The 18674-nt window shown below is 39.8% G+C and overlaps 2 protein-coding genes across 3 annotated transcripts in view; both read right to left on the bottom strand.

The window, feature by feature from the left end:
* The window catches only part of LOC123983950 (nephrocystin-4-like), a 30698-nt gene extending 22621 nt beyond the window's left edge, over positions 1-8077 (bottom strand). Inside the window, exon 1 of the mRNA XM_046070417.1 lies at positions 7941-8077. Within this exon, the coding sequence (XP_045926373.1) occupies positions 7941-8075 (135 nt within the window). The 5' untranslated portion in view covers positions 8076-8077. The remainder of the gene's footprint in view (positions 1-7940) is intronic.
* Positions 1-18674, bottom strand: part of ctbp2a (C-terminal binding protein 2a) — a 112829-nt gene that overhangs the window by 88711 nt on the left and 5444 nt on the right. The window lies entirely within an intron of this gene.

The following is an 18674-nucleotide window of genomic DNA, read 5'->3' as shown; positions in this document are numbered from 1 at the left end:
GTAGTGTTTTTGTGACATTGTGGGGACCTAGTAATCCATCCCGCTGTGGGGGGTCCTTTAGTTTAGGGTTAGTTTAGGAGTGTTAGCCTGAGGGGTATGTTTAGACATGTGGTCAAGGCTAGGAGAAGGAACAAAGGGATAAAACGTAGAGAAATAAAATATGTGTATGTGTGTGTTACTCAGCAGTTTATTCTGTGTAGTGCTACCTACGTCATGCCAAACAGCATTTGAAGACCTAGAAAAATAGAGGTTGCACGGACAGGAACAAAACTTGGCCTTTTCTCCAAAGCCCAGCTGTCGGCCTGATAATGTTGCACATATGAGAAGAAACCAGTGGCTCCCTGTGAAGGCAGGGAGTTTAAATGGAGTGATCATAGCGAGAGACAATGCAGAAAGATGCACATTTCTCTTTGCCTCCTTCAGTATCTCAACTCCTCTGCCTGCGCTGTCTGTAGCACAACATTGCCCTCTACTGCCCACAGCTTTCACTACCTTAGACTGAGTATGGCAAGGTGAGCTACCCTGAGGAAAATATAACAGCTGTCCAACAATCTGAGCCATGATGTGAGAAAACCAGTGACTGGTGAGAAAGTGTAAGTGTCATCTGGGTGGTTTAGGTCATACTGTATTTTGTACCAGGATAAATAAAAAGATACCAAAAAGACACAAAAGGGACATTAGTCCACAGGCTCTAGATTGATTTTGCATTAACACACAGAGGCCCATGATATGCCCTTGTTTCCGCAAACCATATCACAGGAAATGTACAATAACCTAAATTTCCCTCCAAGCAAACAGACAACTAAAGGCCAAAGTTTTTAATGTGAATTTATTGAGCTATACATGCTGCATTCCACACAATTCCACAGCTTTCACAATACAGGAAAACTATTAAAGCATTGACAAACCTATCAAACTGTCCCCAAATGTGTACTTTCAAAACAAAAGCTTCATAAGTCAGTTTTGACAACTCAAAAACAACTTGTAAAGCAGCAGACCCAACAGCCACAGACGTCATAATTGTCAAGTTGTCTTGCTTCTGCAAGAAATGCAGAGACAAAGCAAGAAAATACATTTAGTAAGCGCTCTCTCTCTTTAATCACTTCGCATCTTTGCTTTTCACCCGATATTAAAACCAATCCATCATGGCTGACTGGGGGGAGTTGGGGGCCTTGCAATTTTCACTGCGCTCCTGTAACTCAGGAGAGGATCCCCCCTATGACATTATTTGGATATCAAACAGCAATTTGCCACTCATAAACACCAGCATGAATGCGAGTGCATCGGGCCAAATCCAATAAAAAAGCTGGTGCAGCTCTTGCGGCACGACACAGAGAGGGCCAGGCCCACTTTATCATCCTGATAGGATATGATGTGGTTTATATTATTACCCTGTGTGGATAATGGGATTTGGACGCTTATTGGGATACCAAGTGGGTTTTTATACAGGCTATGACTATTAGGGTGGTTCAAAGTAAGGCCATACACAGTGAGACATTGTTTGATCAAAAGAACATCAAGCAGAGGAAAGGAGAGAAAACAGATGGTGACAAAACTGGAATTCAGGATGTGCCATAGCTGTGACTCATTGGTGTCTCTGTAAAAAGACTAGAGCTGTAACGGTTCTGAAACCGAGACCTAAACCGTGGCACAAAAGTCCACGATCTTGTGTCGCGGATCTGAGAATCAGAATCACTTTTAGAGTGCATTGTTACACCCTAAAAAAGACTTTCTGCATTTATCAGCCAGCTACAGCTCACAGCATTTTTCCATTAAAAAGCGTTTCTCAAAACACCTTGTAAGCAGATTAGCATCTTCAACATTAGAAGCTACAGAGGAGCTCCGCAGTGCTCTGACGCGATCATAAAACAGTGGGTGACTGGCCTCCAACCGGGATGTACAGAGACCTTCAGATGTTTGATTGAGAGAGAACACAGACATCCAGCTGCTTCCTAGATATCTGTTCAAAAATAAAAGAATGACTTGGAAGAGATGGTAAAAGTGATGCTGGGAGACACATTTTCAAGGGATAGGATTACACAGGGGTATATTTTGTAGTTTACAACTGATGGCCCTTTCCCAAGAAACTCCTCTGGTAGGCACTGTAGTTAGACTGTAATAGCAGGAATGCCTCCTCAGTTGTTTAGTCTTGAGCAAGAAAATGCCAAAAAACAGCCATCAGTGGGGCGGCTGTTCTGTATTTGACCCTAACTTTTTGCTTTTGATTACTATAGAAGGGGATACACAAACAGAGGGGACAAATATTTGCTGCTGGCTGCTGTGTTCTCTCGAACTCAAGGACAGATCCCCAAAAATGCCTGGATGAAACATGGCTGCCAAATGAAGAGAGTTTATAGAGAAGCGGCAGTAAAAGCCTTGCTTGTTCCCTCATTCTTCCTCCCTTCCAGCAGGGGTATAAAATACTTGCTTCCAAGCATGAAGTGTATTTCAGAATTTACCACAATGAAAGGTTGCAGTTAATTCCTGCAAATTATTTATCAAGAAGAAAAAGAGTGACGTTTCTCACGAGAATGAACCCGATCAAAAGTCTTTTTCTAATGTTTTACTGACACAGAGATTCAATGTCTCCCCGTTCGGTCATTTTAAAGCACTTTGTGTTGACTCTTTCAGAACTCCCTGCACTCAATCACTAAATCTAAAGAAAGTGAGACTCACTATTGAGTGAGGGCTGTATGGTTGCGACTTTAGTTGACTTATTGTCCTCGTTTCCCAAGGTTACTGCATTTACTTTATAGGGCTGGGTATTAAACCTCCATGTTTTTTAGTACAGACTGGAATGTATCCTTGCACTCTCAAAAAAAAAAAAAAATGGAAAGTCAGGTGAGATTTGTAATCTTATTAACTAATTTAATCTGAATTCATGAAAAGTTGTCTTATTTTAGACTGACATTTAGACAACATTTTACATTTGAGAAGTTTGGCTTCTTGTGTAAAACAAAGTGTTTCGTGGAACACACGTTAAACCTAAATATGTCATCCAATCTCAAACACCTGTGTACATGATAAAATCCATTGTAGGGCTGGAAGATTTCACCTAAAATCAAAATCACGATTAATTTCACCTCGATTAAGATTATTGAACGATTGTGTTTTTTGTTTTTTTGCCCTTATGTCTTACTGACAAGGTTTGTAGCCTGCTGTAAATATGAGAACTATTAACACTGGGTTTATTTATTCACAGATTTCACAAATCCATTGTGCTTCAGACTCCGGTTTGAAGGCTGATCAGGACCGGGCCGGCGGAGTCACGTGACGACACGCGCAGTATAATGTTTCAAGGGGAAAGTACATCAACACACACAAGATTAACAGGATTAAATAACTGAAATAACCGACATGGGGAAATTACGTCGGTAAGAGGCTCTGAAATTCGGTTTTGATTACTTTAATGGCAGTATCCATGGAGACACTAAACTATAATGGGATGTGAAAAGAGGCAGACTTTGTCAATGTATCTAACATTTAGAATCAAATACCTCTTGACAACAACAAGTAACAATGTGTTTTGCGCAGGTCTGGTCTTACCTTCGGTTTACACCAGTTACACCAGTACAAATGCTGGTAACCTATTGAGTGTCTGGTAAAATTTGAAAATTCCTTAACCATTTGCCCAGTGGACAAAAAAGATAACTTTGCACCCTGTTTCTTTACCACAGGTGTTATCACGATGGTCTAGACTAATCTTATGGCATAAAACTATTAGAGAATCAAGCAAATGTAGTAAGAATTTACCTTCTAAAACAAGATTAAGACAATGACTAAGTAAAATGCATCAAAACTCCATTGGGTTCTTGACCAACAGTGTCGCGCGGTGCATTTTTGGCTTAAACCATGGAAAGAACACTAACTTTTTAAAAACATGCCATGTGGTGCCATAAGTTTGCCCAGTTAGATCTCATCTCCTCACATCTGACTAGAAAAGATCTGTATTGCACAGTGACACGTAAAGCATTGTTTGAAGCAATCAACTTTATCTACTGTACTGGAAACAAGCCACCAACGCAGCATGGACATGACAGACCGGAGGGTGCCTAGCTAAACAAAAGAAATCCTTTCAAGTTGAATGCATACCGTGAAGATATTCTGATTTGTGGCATATTTCAATATCAATGTTGTATATTATGCCTTTTGTATCTCAAGACCTCCGTAGCTACGACATTCTCTTTAGCGTTTTCAAGAAGTAATTGGAAATTTCATCATCAAAGCACATCTTTCAAAGAGTACATCACATAGTTTGACACCAAAAATGATTTCTTTGTTCTCTTTGTCTAATGATGATTACAGAGGAGACACAACTCAAAGAACAATGGTTGGGGAAAGTAAAGAAATGAAAAAAGTGCAGAAAAGTGGACAGTAGACTTCTGCACAACTCAAACTCCAGACTAAAAATGCAGGCCAACTTCATATTCACATCGACTGACAGACAAAAGTACATGATGATTACAATCCAAAATCAATAAACAAGCCTTTAGTGTTCAGAGGAGCCCAACCACAGCAGAAATATTACCACTTCCAAAAGAGGGAATTAAATTACATTAAATACTACAGTTAGTACATGTAACTGCACTAAATGTACCTCGAAAACCATAAAGGATTGATGTCCTAATGGTTGGAGATGCCTTTTTATCATGATCATGTAGCCAACAAACACTGCTTTCAGCAATCCAATCTGCATACAAACACTAACACGGAGTTAACATAAGTGATGACATGAGGAAACAAAACTAAATTAATCACCATTTTACAGGAGGAGCTGTGCTTTAGGCTGACAACAAGTAGATGACTCCACTGTGATTTTGTCAGTAGCAAAAAAGAGAAACCAACAATTGATCAACTTACTCAAATGACTGCATATACTATATAAAAATATACTTAATACAATTGTGCTTAAGTAGAAAGCTAGGGAGAGTGCAATGAGCATCCTCCATGTTTTTTTCGACTGACACAAACAAGCAAACGAAATGAAAAATGTAATCCAAATTCCTAATTGTGAAAACACTGAGCTAGCTCTCACTGACTAGCCTACTACTAAGACTGACCAATATTCCACCTCGATAAGACCTCTATAGGACCGAGGATAGTGTGATACTAAAGACTCACTGTAAAACTTTTGTTTGTAAAATGAACAATTGCAAAATGTGGTTGCTGCCTGCGTCAGTGGGACTGCTGTGGCTCAGGAGGTCGAGTGGGTCGCCCACTTATCGAAAGATCGGCGGCTCCTCCAGTTTGCATGTCGAGCAAGACATGGGCAAGATACTGAACCCCAAATTGCTCCCAGTGTGTGCGATCCATCAGTTTCTGTTTGTGATGAGCCGTTGGCACCTTGCACGGTAGCCTCAGCCATCAGTATGTGAATGGGATAAATGTGACATGTAGTGTAAAGAGCTTTGAGCGGTCGGAAGACTAGACGCTATACAAGTACAGTCCATTTACCATTTACTCGGTGTGCTGCAGTGTAATTCAGTCTAAAGCAAAATGCAGCTATGGCCCAACGATCCACACAACTTAGCTGTGATTTTTAAGGTGACTGATGGATGCAGTTAAGCCAAATGTACCATTTTTAATTCACCAGGCTTCTCGTAGGTTTTGTGTATCTGCTGCTAACAAACTGGCACTGGTTCGTAGCAGGGCTACTGAACGTGTCGATCGCGAAAGTTAAACCTCTAATGACAGTGAGATGGCAGAAATATTTGGTGTTGTTCATTTGTGAGGATGAGCAGAGAACTAATGTGTTGCAACTGTGAAAACATTAAGGCAGAAAGAGGTTTACTCTTAAATTTGATGTTAAAATCTTGTACCCAGTACATGCTGTTTGAAAATCAATCAAACTTTTTCAATCAAATCTCTCCGGTGGGAGTGTGGTAACTTAAAAGGTTGAGTTGAAACAGCAAAACACACTAAAGTCTCCACAATGTGAGACTGCCACCATTTTACACTCAGAGGCCACAGAAGAAGTAAAAGGTGTGAACAAGATGCTTTCATGGTTTACCTGGTCATTCCAAAAATGACAGAAAAGGAAGGCCAAGCACAACTGCACCAACACCCTTTGCAGTTACAAAGGTGTTTTCATTTGTTTTAGCTGATCAGACATACTGTAATCTAATCTAAAAACGAATCCAGTCCTGATTCCAACACCTTCACCACAAATCTTCACATTCATCCACTTTGTCTCTGCTCATCCTCCCCTATGTGGCCAAAGTGAAGGGTGTTTCTGTACTAGAGGGATGTCCCTGGGGGTTTCTAAGTAAAAAAAAATTTGAATAATTTGTGACAAGAAGGTGAATGCTCATCTGTGTTTTGTAACTGAGCGTGAGACGTTGCTGCTGTTAGCTTTAGCTGCATCTGGGGCGTCATTGTATCTGGGAGACTGCAACACATCGAACACGGTGCATTCCTTCAGATACACGCCACGTTGAAGTAAATGCTTTTTGTGAATTTAGGCTGCTTTGTCCATTGCATCAAATCTCCTTACTGCAGGTGCATTTTGCTGTGTCGTTCTCGTTTTCTAATGAAGCTAATCCAAACTTTGGTCCACCATGGTCCAGGAATGGAAACAAAAGTACTCTCTTCTCACATGCTTTTTTGACGTACTGCGTATCAAATGACGTGGCCACTTAGCAAGTCCTGGCAGATAAGTGATGCTTTTTTGTACATATGTAAAAAGTTAGGAAACAAAATCGGTCACATTACAACTCTGTACTACGAATGTTCACTCTGTTTTCTCATTCACTTCTATTGAAGCTTGTAGGACGGACAAATTCAACTGTGCATTTCATGTTTTAGTGCAAACTCCAACTGGATTCACAGGTTACTTTTTTTAAACTCTGACACAGCAGATGTGCTTAAATATGTCGGGGTGGATTGGGTCATTATGGGTAATTTTGCAAATCAGTGAGCAGGAATGCTTTATGGCAGTGTTGGATATTTGTATTATTTTTGCATCAATATGATGAATTACCTATTTTTAAATATTTAATTATCTGGATTACCCAAAATTAAACATTCTGTTCTATTTGATCCATCAACAATTTCTATATTAATATATTATTTGCAAAATTGCGCCTATTGATGTCATATTTTTTAACTTTATGATTGTGTCTTTTTTAGTCATGACTATTTAATGTTATACAGAAATCTGATTTGAAACAAAGTAGTTTTTAGGGTCTTTAATTACACCTTATCATGTTCTTACTTTTGCCACAGTATATGTTGTGATCAACCTTTTAAACTAACTGAACATTTGTAATTTGTGGTAACTGCCTGATTACCAAGTGACCTACTATTTAACATTTCTACCATAAAAGTGAACTGAACAACAACTGAAAAAGTTGTTGCTTCACATAAAAATCTGATATTCGCCGACTTGAAAATGGACTGGATCGCTAATGGCATGCAACTGGAATCACTTATTGGCAATCAGGGTAGGTGGTAACTTAACTTACTGAGTTTAGTCTCAAGAGCATGGCAGAACACAGCCCAATCATCACTGCTAATTTCAAGCCTTCATTGGTGGAGCTTTTGAGTTGATTTTAATTAAATAATGGTTGCGCTAAATTAATGTAACGTATGCTTGAATGGGCATTGATTTTACTATGTAATCATCAACTCACTGCTTATCAAAACAACATGAGGAGTTCAGAATATATGGATGGAATGGAGATACAACACATGCCTTTGGAATGAGAGACCCAAGTTCGATTCCTATTGTGGCACATCCACCAAAGTGTCCCTGGGCAAGACACCCCTATTTGCACCATAGGTGTGCGAGCTCTGACATATATTGCAATTCTAAGTCGCTTTGGACAAAAGTGTAACTACCTAAAGTAGTAAATATAATGTAATGTAAGCCACACACAGTAAATCACAGCTGCGTGTTGTCTCGGCTGACTTTAGCTGAATGACTGTTCTAATAAAGCTACCTCATTGAAGGAGATCTTGTTGTTTTTCATCTTCTGGGGTAGGCTCTTCCATGTTTTTCCAAAGAATTGCTGGTGATTTCTATCAAAAAGGGTCACTCGAAGCTGGTATGCCACATCTTGTTCACCCTCTGACATTTCCTGTGAGTAAAATGGGAAGGCACCCACATTAGAAAAGGTCACAGTTAATCCCCACCCAAAAAGATTTGACACGTATGAAAAAGTTAACATTGCCCATCTCCTCATCAAACATCCATAAGTGATTTTCACTCAAGATCTTTATAGAGGACCCAAAAGCCTAAAGAATATGTAGTACATTTAACACGTATTCAAAAATCTAAATTATCTTAAAAGTGTTTCTGTGCTGGGTGATTGAGGCAGCAAGCGGTGACAGACAATTATGCATGTTAAGATTAACTGCAGTGATGTTTGGTGGATTATCTTTAAACTGAATTTACATGAGGATCCATAGCACGTTTTCGTGTTTTGTACCGAATTCTGCCTGCCTGCCAAGAACTGCAGGCAACTCATGGGTCATTTATGCTGAGAAAAGAGGTGGATGCAAATCTCGGCAGGTAGCCTACAAAATTTTATCTGCCGAATTATGCATCCACCTCTTTGGGTCCTTCTCAGGCACTTTGCTGTGCTCACTGATCAAACAACATTATCATCACATATATTTACTGAATAATAATAATAATAATAATAATAATCTTTATTTGTAGAGCACTTTTCAAAAACAAGTTACAAAGTGCTTTAACAAGTGTAAAGACAATAATACCCAAAATTAATAATACCCAAAAAACAATAATACAAAAACAATACAAGATAAAGAAAAGACTAAAATACACATTTAAGATAAATATAAAATGAGTAAAATAGAATAAAATAAAAGGGATAAGATAAAGTCAAATAAGATCGGGAAAGGCTCGCCTATAAAAGTATGTTTTAAGAAGGGACTTAAAAGAGTTCACTGACTCAGCTGACCTGATTTCCACGGGCAGGCTGTTCCAGAGCCTCGGGGCCCTGACAGCAAACGCTCTGTCCCCCTTAGTTTTCAGTCGAGACTCTGGAACAGACAACAGACCTCTGCCCGAGGATCTCGAGGTACGTGCTGGTGCGTATGGGACTAAAAGTTCAGAAATATAACAAGGCGAGAGGCCATGAAGAGCTTTAAAAGTGATCAATAGAATTTTAAAGTCAATTCTAAAACACACTGGGAGCCAGTGTAATGAAGCTAAAATAGGAGTAATGTGGTGATATTTCTTTGTTCTGGTTAAAAGCCTGGCAGCTGAGTTCTGGACAGTCTGGAGTCGATCAATAGATTTTTGGGTTAAACAGGTGAAAAGGCTGTTGCAATAATCCAGGCGTGATGAGATGAAGGCGTGTAAAATGGTCTCGGTGTCCTTAAAAGTTAACATAGATGAATTTTAGCTATATTTCTAAGTTGATAAAAACATGATTGAACAAGCTTTGTGGTGTGCTGCTCTAAATTTAAATTACTATCAAACCAAACACCAAGGTTCTTTGCCACAGGCTGTGTTACTAGGGAACCAGCAGATGGCAGTATTTGATTTGCCATCTGCTGGGACCCAATGACCAGGATTTCTGTTTTGTCTGAGTTCAGCTGGAGGAAATTATTTGACATCCATTTTTTAACTTTACAAAGGCAGTTGTTAAGTGAACTCAGCATTCCAGGGTCTGTGGATCTGATGGGCAAGTATATTTGTGTGTCATCAGCATAAATAAGAAATGCCATATTTATGGATAATATGTCCAAGGGGAAGCAGATACAAGGAAAACAAAATGGGTCCTAAGACCGACCCCTGAGGCACACCATATTTAACTGGACAGGGCGAAGAGACATAGTTGTTTACAGACACACAAAACTTCCTATTTGACAGGTAGGATGAAAACCATTTTAAGGCAGTACCAGAGATCCCCACCCAGTGCCTCAGTCTGTCTAACATGATGTTGTGATCAATGGTGTCAAAAGCAGCGCTAAGGTCCAGGAGTACCAGGACTGAGCACATGCCATCAGCAGCAGACATTAAAAGGTCATTGGTGACTTTAAGCAGGGCAGTCTCAGTGCTGTGGTACTTCCTAAAACCAGACTGAAACTTATCAAATATTTTGTTATTTTCCAGTACAGTGAGCAATTGTTTGGACACAATTCTTTCTAGAATCTTTGCAATAAAAGGCAGTTTTGAAATTGGTCTAAAATTATGTGGGAGGGAGGGATCTAAACCAGGTTTCTTTAAAAGTGGGTTCACGCAAGCCGTTTTAAAATAATCAGGTACACAACCAGTAGATAGGGAGCTGTTGAAAACAGAGATCAAATGGGGCCCAACAGAATCTATTACTTTCAGTAAAAACTTTGTAGGTATTACATCAAGTGGGCTGGAGGACACTCTCATTTGTGATACTGTTAACTGGTTAAAACTCTCTTGTTGCTGGTGAGGAACCTCTGAGTAAGAGGCCGCGGGGGTAATAGAGGCTCTGATTGACACCACCTTATTGGTAAAATAAGATTTAAAACAATTCACAGTCATCATTACTTCCAGCTGATCCACAGTCTTAAACAGAAACCTGGGATTGTGTTTATGTGTAGTAATGAGTTCAGAAAAATAGTGTGTTCTCGCATCCTTAACCATGTTATTGTAGTTAATTAATAAATCCTTCAGACTGAGGTAATGGACTTGGAGACTGGATTTTTTCCATCTGCGCTCTGCTTTCCTGCATTCCCTTTTTAGTCTGCAAATGCTGTCATTTATCCAGGGTTGCTTACTAGCTTTAGACGTAGGCCTAACCTTTAGAGGAGCAGTAATATTTAGTGACGACAAGCAGATATGATTGAAGTGATCGACCAGATTGTTGGTGTTGGAATCAGACAGGTGTTGGCTTTGGCTCTGAAAGAATGCGCAAAACTTTGAAACACTTTGTTCATTAAAGACGCGAGAACACACGGAGCTTGGTGACTGACTTCAAAGGAGGAAGCTGTTCAAAGACCTGGGAGCAGCTGGAGAAACTGTTTTTACTCTGCGCACTTAACTCAACCTGGATAACTGGACTAAAATGAAGAAACTGACTCAATGTCTGTACAGTTTTGGACAATATAAGAATATAAATAACTGTCAAAAGGATGGTAGCAATACGCATTTAGTCTGCCTAATCCAAAGAAGAAGAAGAGAATGACTGTGTGGGTGACATTTGTGGTGCTGGGAAATAGTGGCAGAGTGAGACCTCTTACTTTCTCTGTGCTAAAGAACAGCAAGCCTGACAACCATCCACCACATCAACTTCAGGAGTATTTCCCTCCATTTACCCGTCAGTCTGTAAGCAACACCGTGTTTGCGTCAGAAACACTCTCAGCCTTGTCTCCAGGCTATCCGTCGCAGCGGTGGAGAGGATGCGCCGGGGCGATGATCAAATACAGGTTAGCTTCACTGTCTAGCTAACAAGCAGCACACAGTTCACTTATCTATGCAGATAAGCAGCTGGCAGTAAAAAAACAAAACAAACAGCGAGATCCATCTCTGGGAGCAACAGTGTTTTTTCTGCATCCCTGTACGACGTGAAACGTTAGACAGTCAATCACCAACATTATTAAATCTTGGTACAAACATGCTAAAACCACATGTACACACACCAATCACACCGAAAACCTGTCGCACTTAAGCTGACAGGTAAAGGCTGTGTCCAAGAAGTCATTTCCAGTTGACATTAAACAGGATAAGAATGAGCATTTTTTCCTCTGAGGGCAAAAGACCAGTACCAGCTAAACAACAAATTAATATTAACCTTACATAGAACATCAATGCACAGAATTGGACCAACTTCTTTTCAAGGTCACTCTGGGACTGGTGGATGAGACCAAACTCCTTGGTGATGTGTGCTAGACATGATAATGAAAGCACCTTATGATGCTCACTGCTAAGTTGGATGTACACTATGTTTGTTAACTGATATGTTGCCATGGATGCTGTTTGGCAGCAAAACACAAGGTGACACAATCGGACCGGAACGAAAATGTATTAAAATAGCAGTATGTTGTGCTTTGGTCCAACCCTGCTTATTTTGGCAGTTTAAAAGTACCATCCACGCAGTAATATTACGATTCTGATACCTCGGGTATGGCCAGTTTCTCATAAAATGAGTTTGAGTTGGAGTCTTGACGAATAATCCTCATTTCTTCATAAACTCTTATAAATGAACACGTAAGGCATAGTAAAATGCTGCATTACTTATTATCAGACGCCAAAACTGTTCACTCCATCGGTTCATATGACTTCATGCTTTCAGCTCTTGGTTCGTTTGTAAAAAGAGTGTGAACACAAAACAGACCACAACTAAAAAGGCAACAATGCATCATTTTCGTCCTCGATCCAGGCCAAAGGAACTGAACTACATATGTAAAAGCAACCTCGGACACACATAACACAAACCTTCAAAACAACTTTCTGATTATAAATTATATGAGTGCACAGGTAGCAGAGCCTCGGAGGTCGGTGCCACGACTTCCTCCAAAAGGGTAAACAATGTCTCAGCCAGCACAAGACAATTTTTGCTAGAGATCATGTGTGTACCAACTTTTGCTCATAAATTAAAGTCTTGACAGTGATACACTGTAGTCTACAGCCTGTGGGAAACTGTAATCGGTTGGTGTCCTCGCCGTCTCACCTTGTCTTTCTCAGCTCTTTAGCACCTCTCCATTCCTCAGCTAACAGCTCATTAACTCGAGGCCAGAGCAAAAAAACAGACACCTTATCATTTAGCACAAGTCTAAACAATTTAGTTCCATTTACTCAAAATATCTAACCTTATGTTCACTGATTTCTTAACCTCTCCAGAGTGAAATGTTTAAAACCATTTAGCTGTAACATGATAGAAACCCCAAGGAAAGAGCACAGACGAGCGACAAAAAATGCAATTATATTTTAGGGCTTTGGAATAATTATGCATCGGGGAGATGGAACTTCAAATTCTTCCTTAAAAAAAAAAATTAAATGAAAATAGATGAATGTGTTGGAACAGGGCCAATCTCTTAAAAACTCCCTCAACCGCTGGCTGATTGAAGAATGAAGATGACACAGTCCCATTTCAAGAGTAAATTTAGGATTTTCAAAGAAGCACCGAGCATGACTAATGAAAAGAGACTATAAAAACGACTGCTTCTGGGTCCAAAGAGCAAAGTGAGGTTTTGTAAAGGCAAACACATAAGGAGAAGAAAGACAGAGACCACAAATACCTTCTTTTTCATGTCATCGTGATTACTGTCAGTATACGGCAAAATCTATTTGAATGTTGCTCATCAGGTACAACATTACTGAGAAACTTTAGTCTCCATATAATACATAATTGTAAATCATATTCCCTCTGAATAGTTTTAGTCTAATTATATACACTTGTACATTTTTATGTGTTGAGGTTGGCAAGTGCCAGTTTTAATTGCTGAACTTGATGATCTGTCTTTTTCTACCAATTAACTACTGAGCACCTGATGCATATGCAACAACTGTAAAAGCAATTAAACTGCAAATTAATTGTAGAGATGAGTTCACGATGTGAGTACAAACGCTCATTTTTTGAATGAGCTTTGGTTCGCAATTTCACATTTCTAGATGATACAAAAACACAATACTTACTATGAGAGAGCTTCTTGAACCCACTGTTAATATAAAGGAGCCAGTCAAGCTACTGTAACATCTAATCTTCGTCATGTAAACTCATTTAAAAAACAAAACAAAAACTTTTGATGTGTTTTTCACAGCATATCAATCTACTAATCATGTAAACAAAGTTCATAGATGTAGCTTATTTGTGTCCTGGAATAATGGATTCTTCTTAGTTTTTCACTTTTTAATTACAAAGTTTTCAAAGTTTAGATTTAAAACATGATGCTTAATGGGGGATTTCACGTAAAACATATGAACATGCAGATACTGTAACTCAAAGATGCATTATTTATGGATGGAAGCTGTGCACTTTATTTAGACAAAGGCATTTCTCTCTTGGATGTTTTGCACGTTTGCAGATGTCCTCTTCTATGATCAGGAAATATTTGCAGCTTTCAATACTTTTGAAAAGTATTTTTGAGGTTTGATACCCAGCACTACTGGTAGTATGTCTGTGATTAAATAAACCATTAGCTAAACTGTTCTAGTCAGGTTAGCCTAGCGCCGCTAACATAAATTCAAATGAATCTCTCTAATGGCAGACATTTCTTAGACATATGGCTGTCGCAAGAACAAAATGAAACCTTTTAGATTACTTAACTGTGAGCTGAATATCTTGGGGTGTGCTATTAAGGTCCAGGGCCATTTGGGCTGCTAGGAAAAGCAACTGTGGTCTGATTGCAAAAGGCCAGCTGAACCAGGTACAGTAGTAATCTGCCTAACACTACAAAGTGTAAACACTGTGTCAGGTTATTTTACAGTAAACTACGTATGAGGTAAGTAGACTGTAAGTTAGTTTAGTAAATGGGGTTAAGGAAAGGCCAAGCTTGCCCCAGAGGCCGACTCCCCCGTGAGCTGAACGCCACTGACCTAGATTAATACCAACTGCAGCAGCGCCAGGACTATTAAACACACCCCGGTTTCCTGTATCCAGCCTTTCTGTCTGTGTGTGAAATGATTCCATCTGTCAGTCTCAGCTGGGTTGTGAGAACACCGCTGAATGCTGCTGCCCACACACATAGACACGTATATACAGACGGACACCAAAAAACACAGACATGTCGGCTGGGAACTGGGGCCAAGGTGGGTGTGTGGCTGCATCCAGCCTCCAGGGAGGGGAGGGGAGGGGGTCTGGAAAACTCTACCCAGCATCGAGGATGGGGAGCAAGACATGAGATAGCAACTGTGGTCATGATGGTGACCAGCAAACCATCATACGGGGCAGTGTTCCTTTAAGAGGCTTTATCATTTCAGCAATGAAAACTAACTGCACAGAACGTCTTGTGTCAGTGCAACCTGAAAAGACCTCTTTTCAATGACAGCGAGGTTTGTGTCTCTGCTCCACCTCTGATGAGTACCATCCTTTTCAGCCTCCTTGTTGAATGAATAGCTTGCCAATGCATGTGTGTGTGTTTCTGACTCTGTCTGTTTGTAGGTAAGTGTGTGTTTGCCTGCTTTTATGTATATGTACACGGCAGGTTTATTACATTGGCATGCTTTCCTGACCAAGGACAGCAGCTGGTATTCAATAGATACCAAAAATAAGAAACACAGTCAGCCAGCAAAGAAGAGCCAGCACACCCCTCAGCCACCTGTGAGCAACAGCACACAGAGATGAAAGTGAGGTGGGGGGAGGGGAGGGTGAGGGGGCATAGACGGATTAGGCAATATCAGAGGCACATCTCATATTCAGAGCAAAATAAGGGAAAGAGAGCCGGAGAAAAGAGAAAGGTCAAGGATAAGATTTAACCAAGGGAGAAAAGACACAGACAAGTGGGTGAAATTGGGACAAAAAGGTATGTTCCTACAAATATTTGAAATATTTCAGTGGTTCAAACTTCCACTGATGCTGAAAAGACCGGAAAACATATAACCTCTCTTCAACTTTATCATCTTTTCAGCTGCTGTGTACAGTGAAATGAAAACAAATTTCATGGCACATTCTTGACAAGATTAAACAACAACAACAACAACAACAACAACAAAAAACAACTCCCACAAGAGAGAGAAAAAAATGGTTAAAAAAATAACCAATAAAATTGTGGAAAAATAACAATACCAGCATAAATTTAATTATTGAACAGTATTTCCCTTGGTACATCAATTTTACCAAAAAAAAATATCTTTCCAGCAGTGCTGCATTGACTGCATGTCTGAATGAGATAATGGGACTTCTCAGTTTCTTCATATTCAAATTTGGCTATGCTACTTTTTTAAACTGCAAATTCAGTATTGCTGTAGGTAAAACATAGACCTCATGCATCAGCAAAATCCCTGACAAAGTAACACCAGTGAACTGCAGCTCTGTTATCGTACTAATGCACTCCCCTATCTCCTGATGGCACAAAACTTCATTATTGGAAAAATGTTCACCTTAGGTCAAAAGACGTCGGAAGCTATAAAAAAATAAAAAATAAAAACAAAAAAAACAGCACGCTCTTTAAGTCTAGGAACAAAATCCTTTTCAGTAAATTTTATATACAATATGTATAGTTATAAGAGTTTCTGCTGTAGTTTTAAGATTAAAAAGAAAACATTGCAGCATACACATGTATAATTCCTTAAAATAGCATTTGCTAAAGCTGTCTGAAAACCCCAGGGAAACCTATTTCTAACCTCACCCTGAGTCCCGAGGGGAGAATTCACAGAGGGCTGAGTAGGAGGGACTAAGAGTATGTGGCTTCTCTCTGGCTCAGTGAAACATTAACCCACAGTAAATCCTTTTTGTTCAGGATCAGGCACCAAACATCTCCATATGGGTGAAAATCAAACATGTCTTTGTGCGAACAAGCTGACGAGTTAAAAAGCCAACCATCCCACTGAGCTTCTCAGCAGCCGGGAATCAAAGAACTAGCCTCGGGCTCGCCAAACATTGGTATATCCATATTCATAATGGAGATAGCTGAGGTGATAAGACTCCATCGCTCAGCTCCGCCACTCACTTTGTCAACACTTCCACAACTGGTAGCAATGACTAGATAATATGCCACTTTTCAACACAGATGAGTAATGAAAAGCAGGATGACAGCTCACCGTAATAGGCTCTCTATACAGCAACAAGTAGATAACTGCTTTTGTGTGACATTGTGCAAGCAAGTGTGTGTGTATGAGCGCTGATGCTCTGTAGCGGTGACCATGCGGATGTCCACTGCCCATTCAAATCAATGGGAAGTGCAGCCTCTCAATTAACAGTGCGCTTTAGGAGTCAAATGGTTTCATGGACTTCTGCCAGATTTCCCTGTTTGGACTCCTGCCAGTATTTATGCAAGCAAAGAGGCTGTTATTGTAGATGCATGAAAGCGTAGACAATTTTAACCTGGACTGTAAGGATAAACTTACAGCATGTCTATTGGCCTAAGGGCCCGGGCACACTGGTATTAAAAAGCCAAATTTCATTCACTACAATATAAATGCCACGTTCAGTGGATTCGCTTGCAGGAGCAAAGTAAATCCACAAACATGTTTCATGTCAAGTTCAACTTTGGTAAACTTTAAACAAATTCACAATAGCCCGCCGTCTTGAGAGCGCCGTCTTTTAAGGGAAGTGAAAGCTAGAGAGTCCAAAAGGGAGATAGCTATTGTAGCTTCTTAACTGTTTTCTTCAATCTCCTCTTGTCTGAATATAAACTGCTCCTAACTGACAATTAGTAAGCCTGCTAGCTCAACTTATATTCCCCTTAAAACACTCCTTATTGAACAACATTATTACAATACTAAGAAAAAAATGTCAAGGAGAAGAAAACAGCCCAAGTAAATACAGAGAAGTATAAAGAGTTATTGTGACTGACAGGCGCCTGCATGTTAGTGGTTAGCTTGCTAGTAGTTTCCTAACTAGCCCAGCGAGTTGTCAGTACGTCACCAAGCTTCTAGACCTGAATATTTTTATAATTTTGCTATGCCACTTTCTCATATGACAATGCCTTAATGGTCTAAGATTTATTTTATGCAATGTTGGTTTAGAAATTAGCCGGACCTTTGACACATGTCATCCCACCTCCCTCAACACACATTTCCTGTGGCTCTCCACTATCAAATAAAACACTCACTCTCTCAAAGGGAGGCTGAAATGGCATAAAATTATAATAATGATTGTGATACGTTTCATACAGAGCTTACCACATCTATGTTTTAAGTAAAATGTGGGATAACAGGCTCAAATTCAATACTAATTCTTATCTCATGACATGATCAATTGTCCCATGTCCACACAATGGAAAATCTAGAGAGCAAGCAGGACTATGAGACCAAATACTCCACAAGCAGGTCAAAGTCCAGGGAGATCCATGGCACGTGTAGCTGGCTACTGTTAACAAAACAGCTCATTATAAACCAAGGACCCGACGCCTCACTACAGGGCTGCCCAGCCAGAACCCCAGGGGCCCTGTCTAAGACTAGCAGCAAGCTTGTAAAACAAGCTGTTAAACTTTATCTGCATCATAACCATTGCAATAATACACCACAGATGCCAGAATTTCAAAAACAGATTCCCTGAGGGTTTTTTTCTGGATATAAGCCTATTCTTTGTGTTGAGATAATCTCTGTGCTGCTATAAAAAAAGAAAGCGCTTATTTATTATAAAAAAAACAAACAAACAAAAAAAACTCCAGCCTCCACATAATCAGTTAATAAAATGAGCTGATACACCTTCCACACCTATTAGAAGTAGCACTCAGACAGTGTGCCTGCATACTGAAAGTGTACATACTGCACTACTCCAGATTGAAACATCCTATTAGCCCCCACATTCACAGAGCTATTAGCATTTAAATATGCAAGAGCAGGGCTACTTTCAAAATGCCATTTTTACTCTGCTGCAAGGAGAGTTCTCCAGTTGTCATAAACAACTTTTTTTTCTTTATTCAAGGACCTTTTCAAATGTCAGGGCCAATCAAACACAACACGACAGGTCTCTGGGTGGGAAAAAAACACAGCTAAGAGGGCAAAGAAGAGCGGACTTATCATGCATATTCATGTGATTGGAAGGCTCAGTGACTGCCGTCTCTGAAAACTGTGAGCAGTGGCAAAAAAAAGTTTGTGTGGTAAGAGACAGCTGAGGGGGAAA

Source organism: Micropterus dolomieu, linkage group LG15 (assembly GCF_021292245.1).
Source record: "Micropterus dolomieu isolate WLL.071019.BEF.003 ecotype Adirondacks linkage group LG15, ASM2129224v1, whole genome shotgun sequence".
NCBI classification, from domain to species: domain Eukaryota; kingdom Metazoa; phylum Chordata; class Actinopteri; order Centrarchiformes; family Centrarchidae; genus Micropterus; species Micropterus dolomieu.
This window is presented reverse-complemented; position numbering and strand designations above follow the sequence as displayed.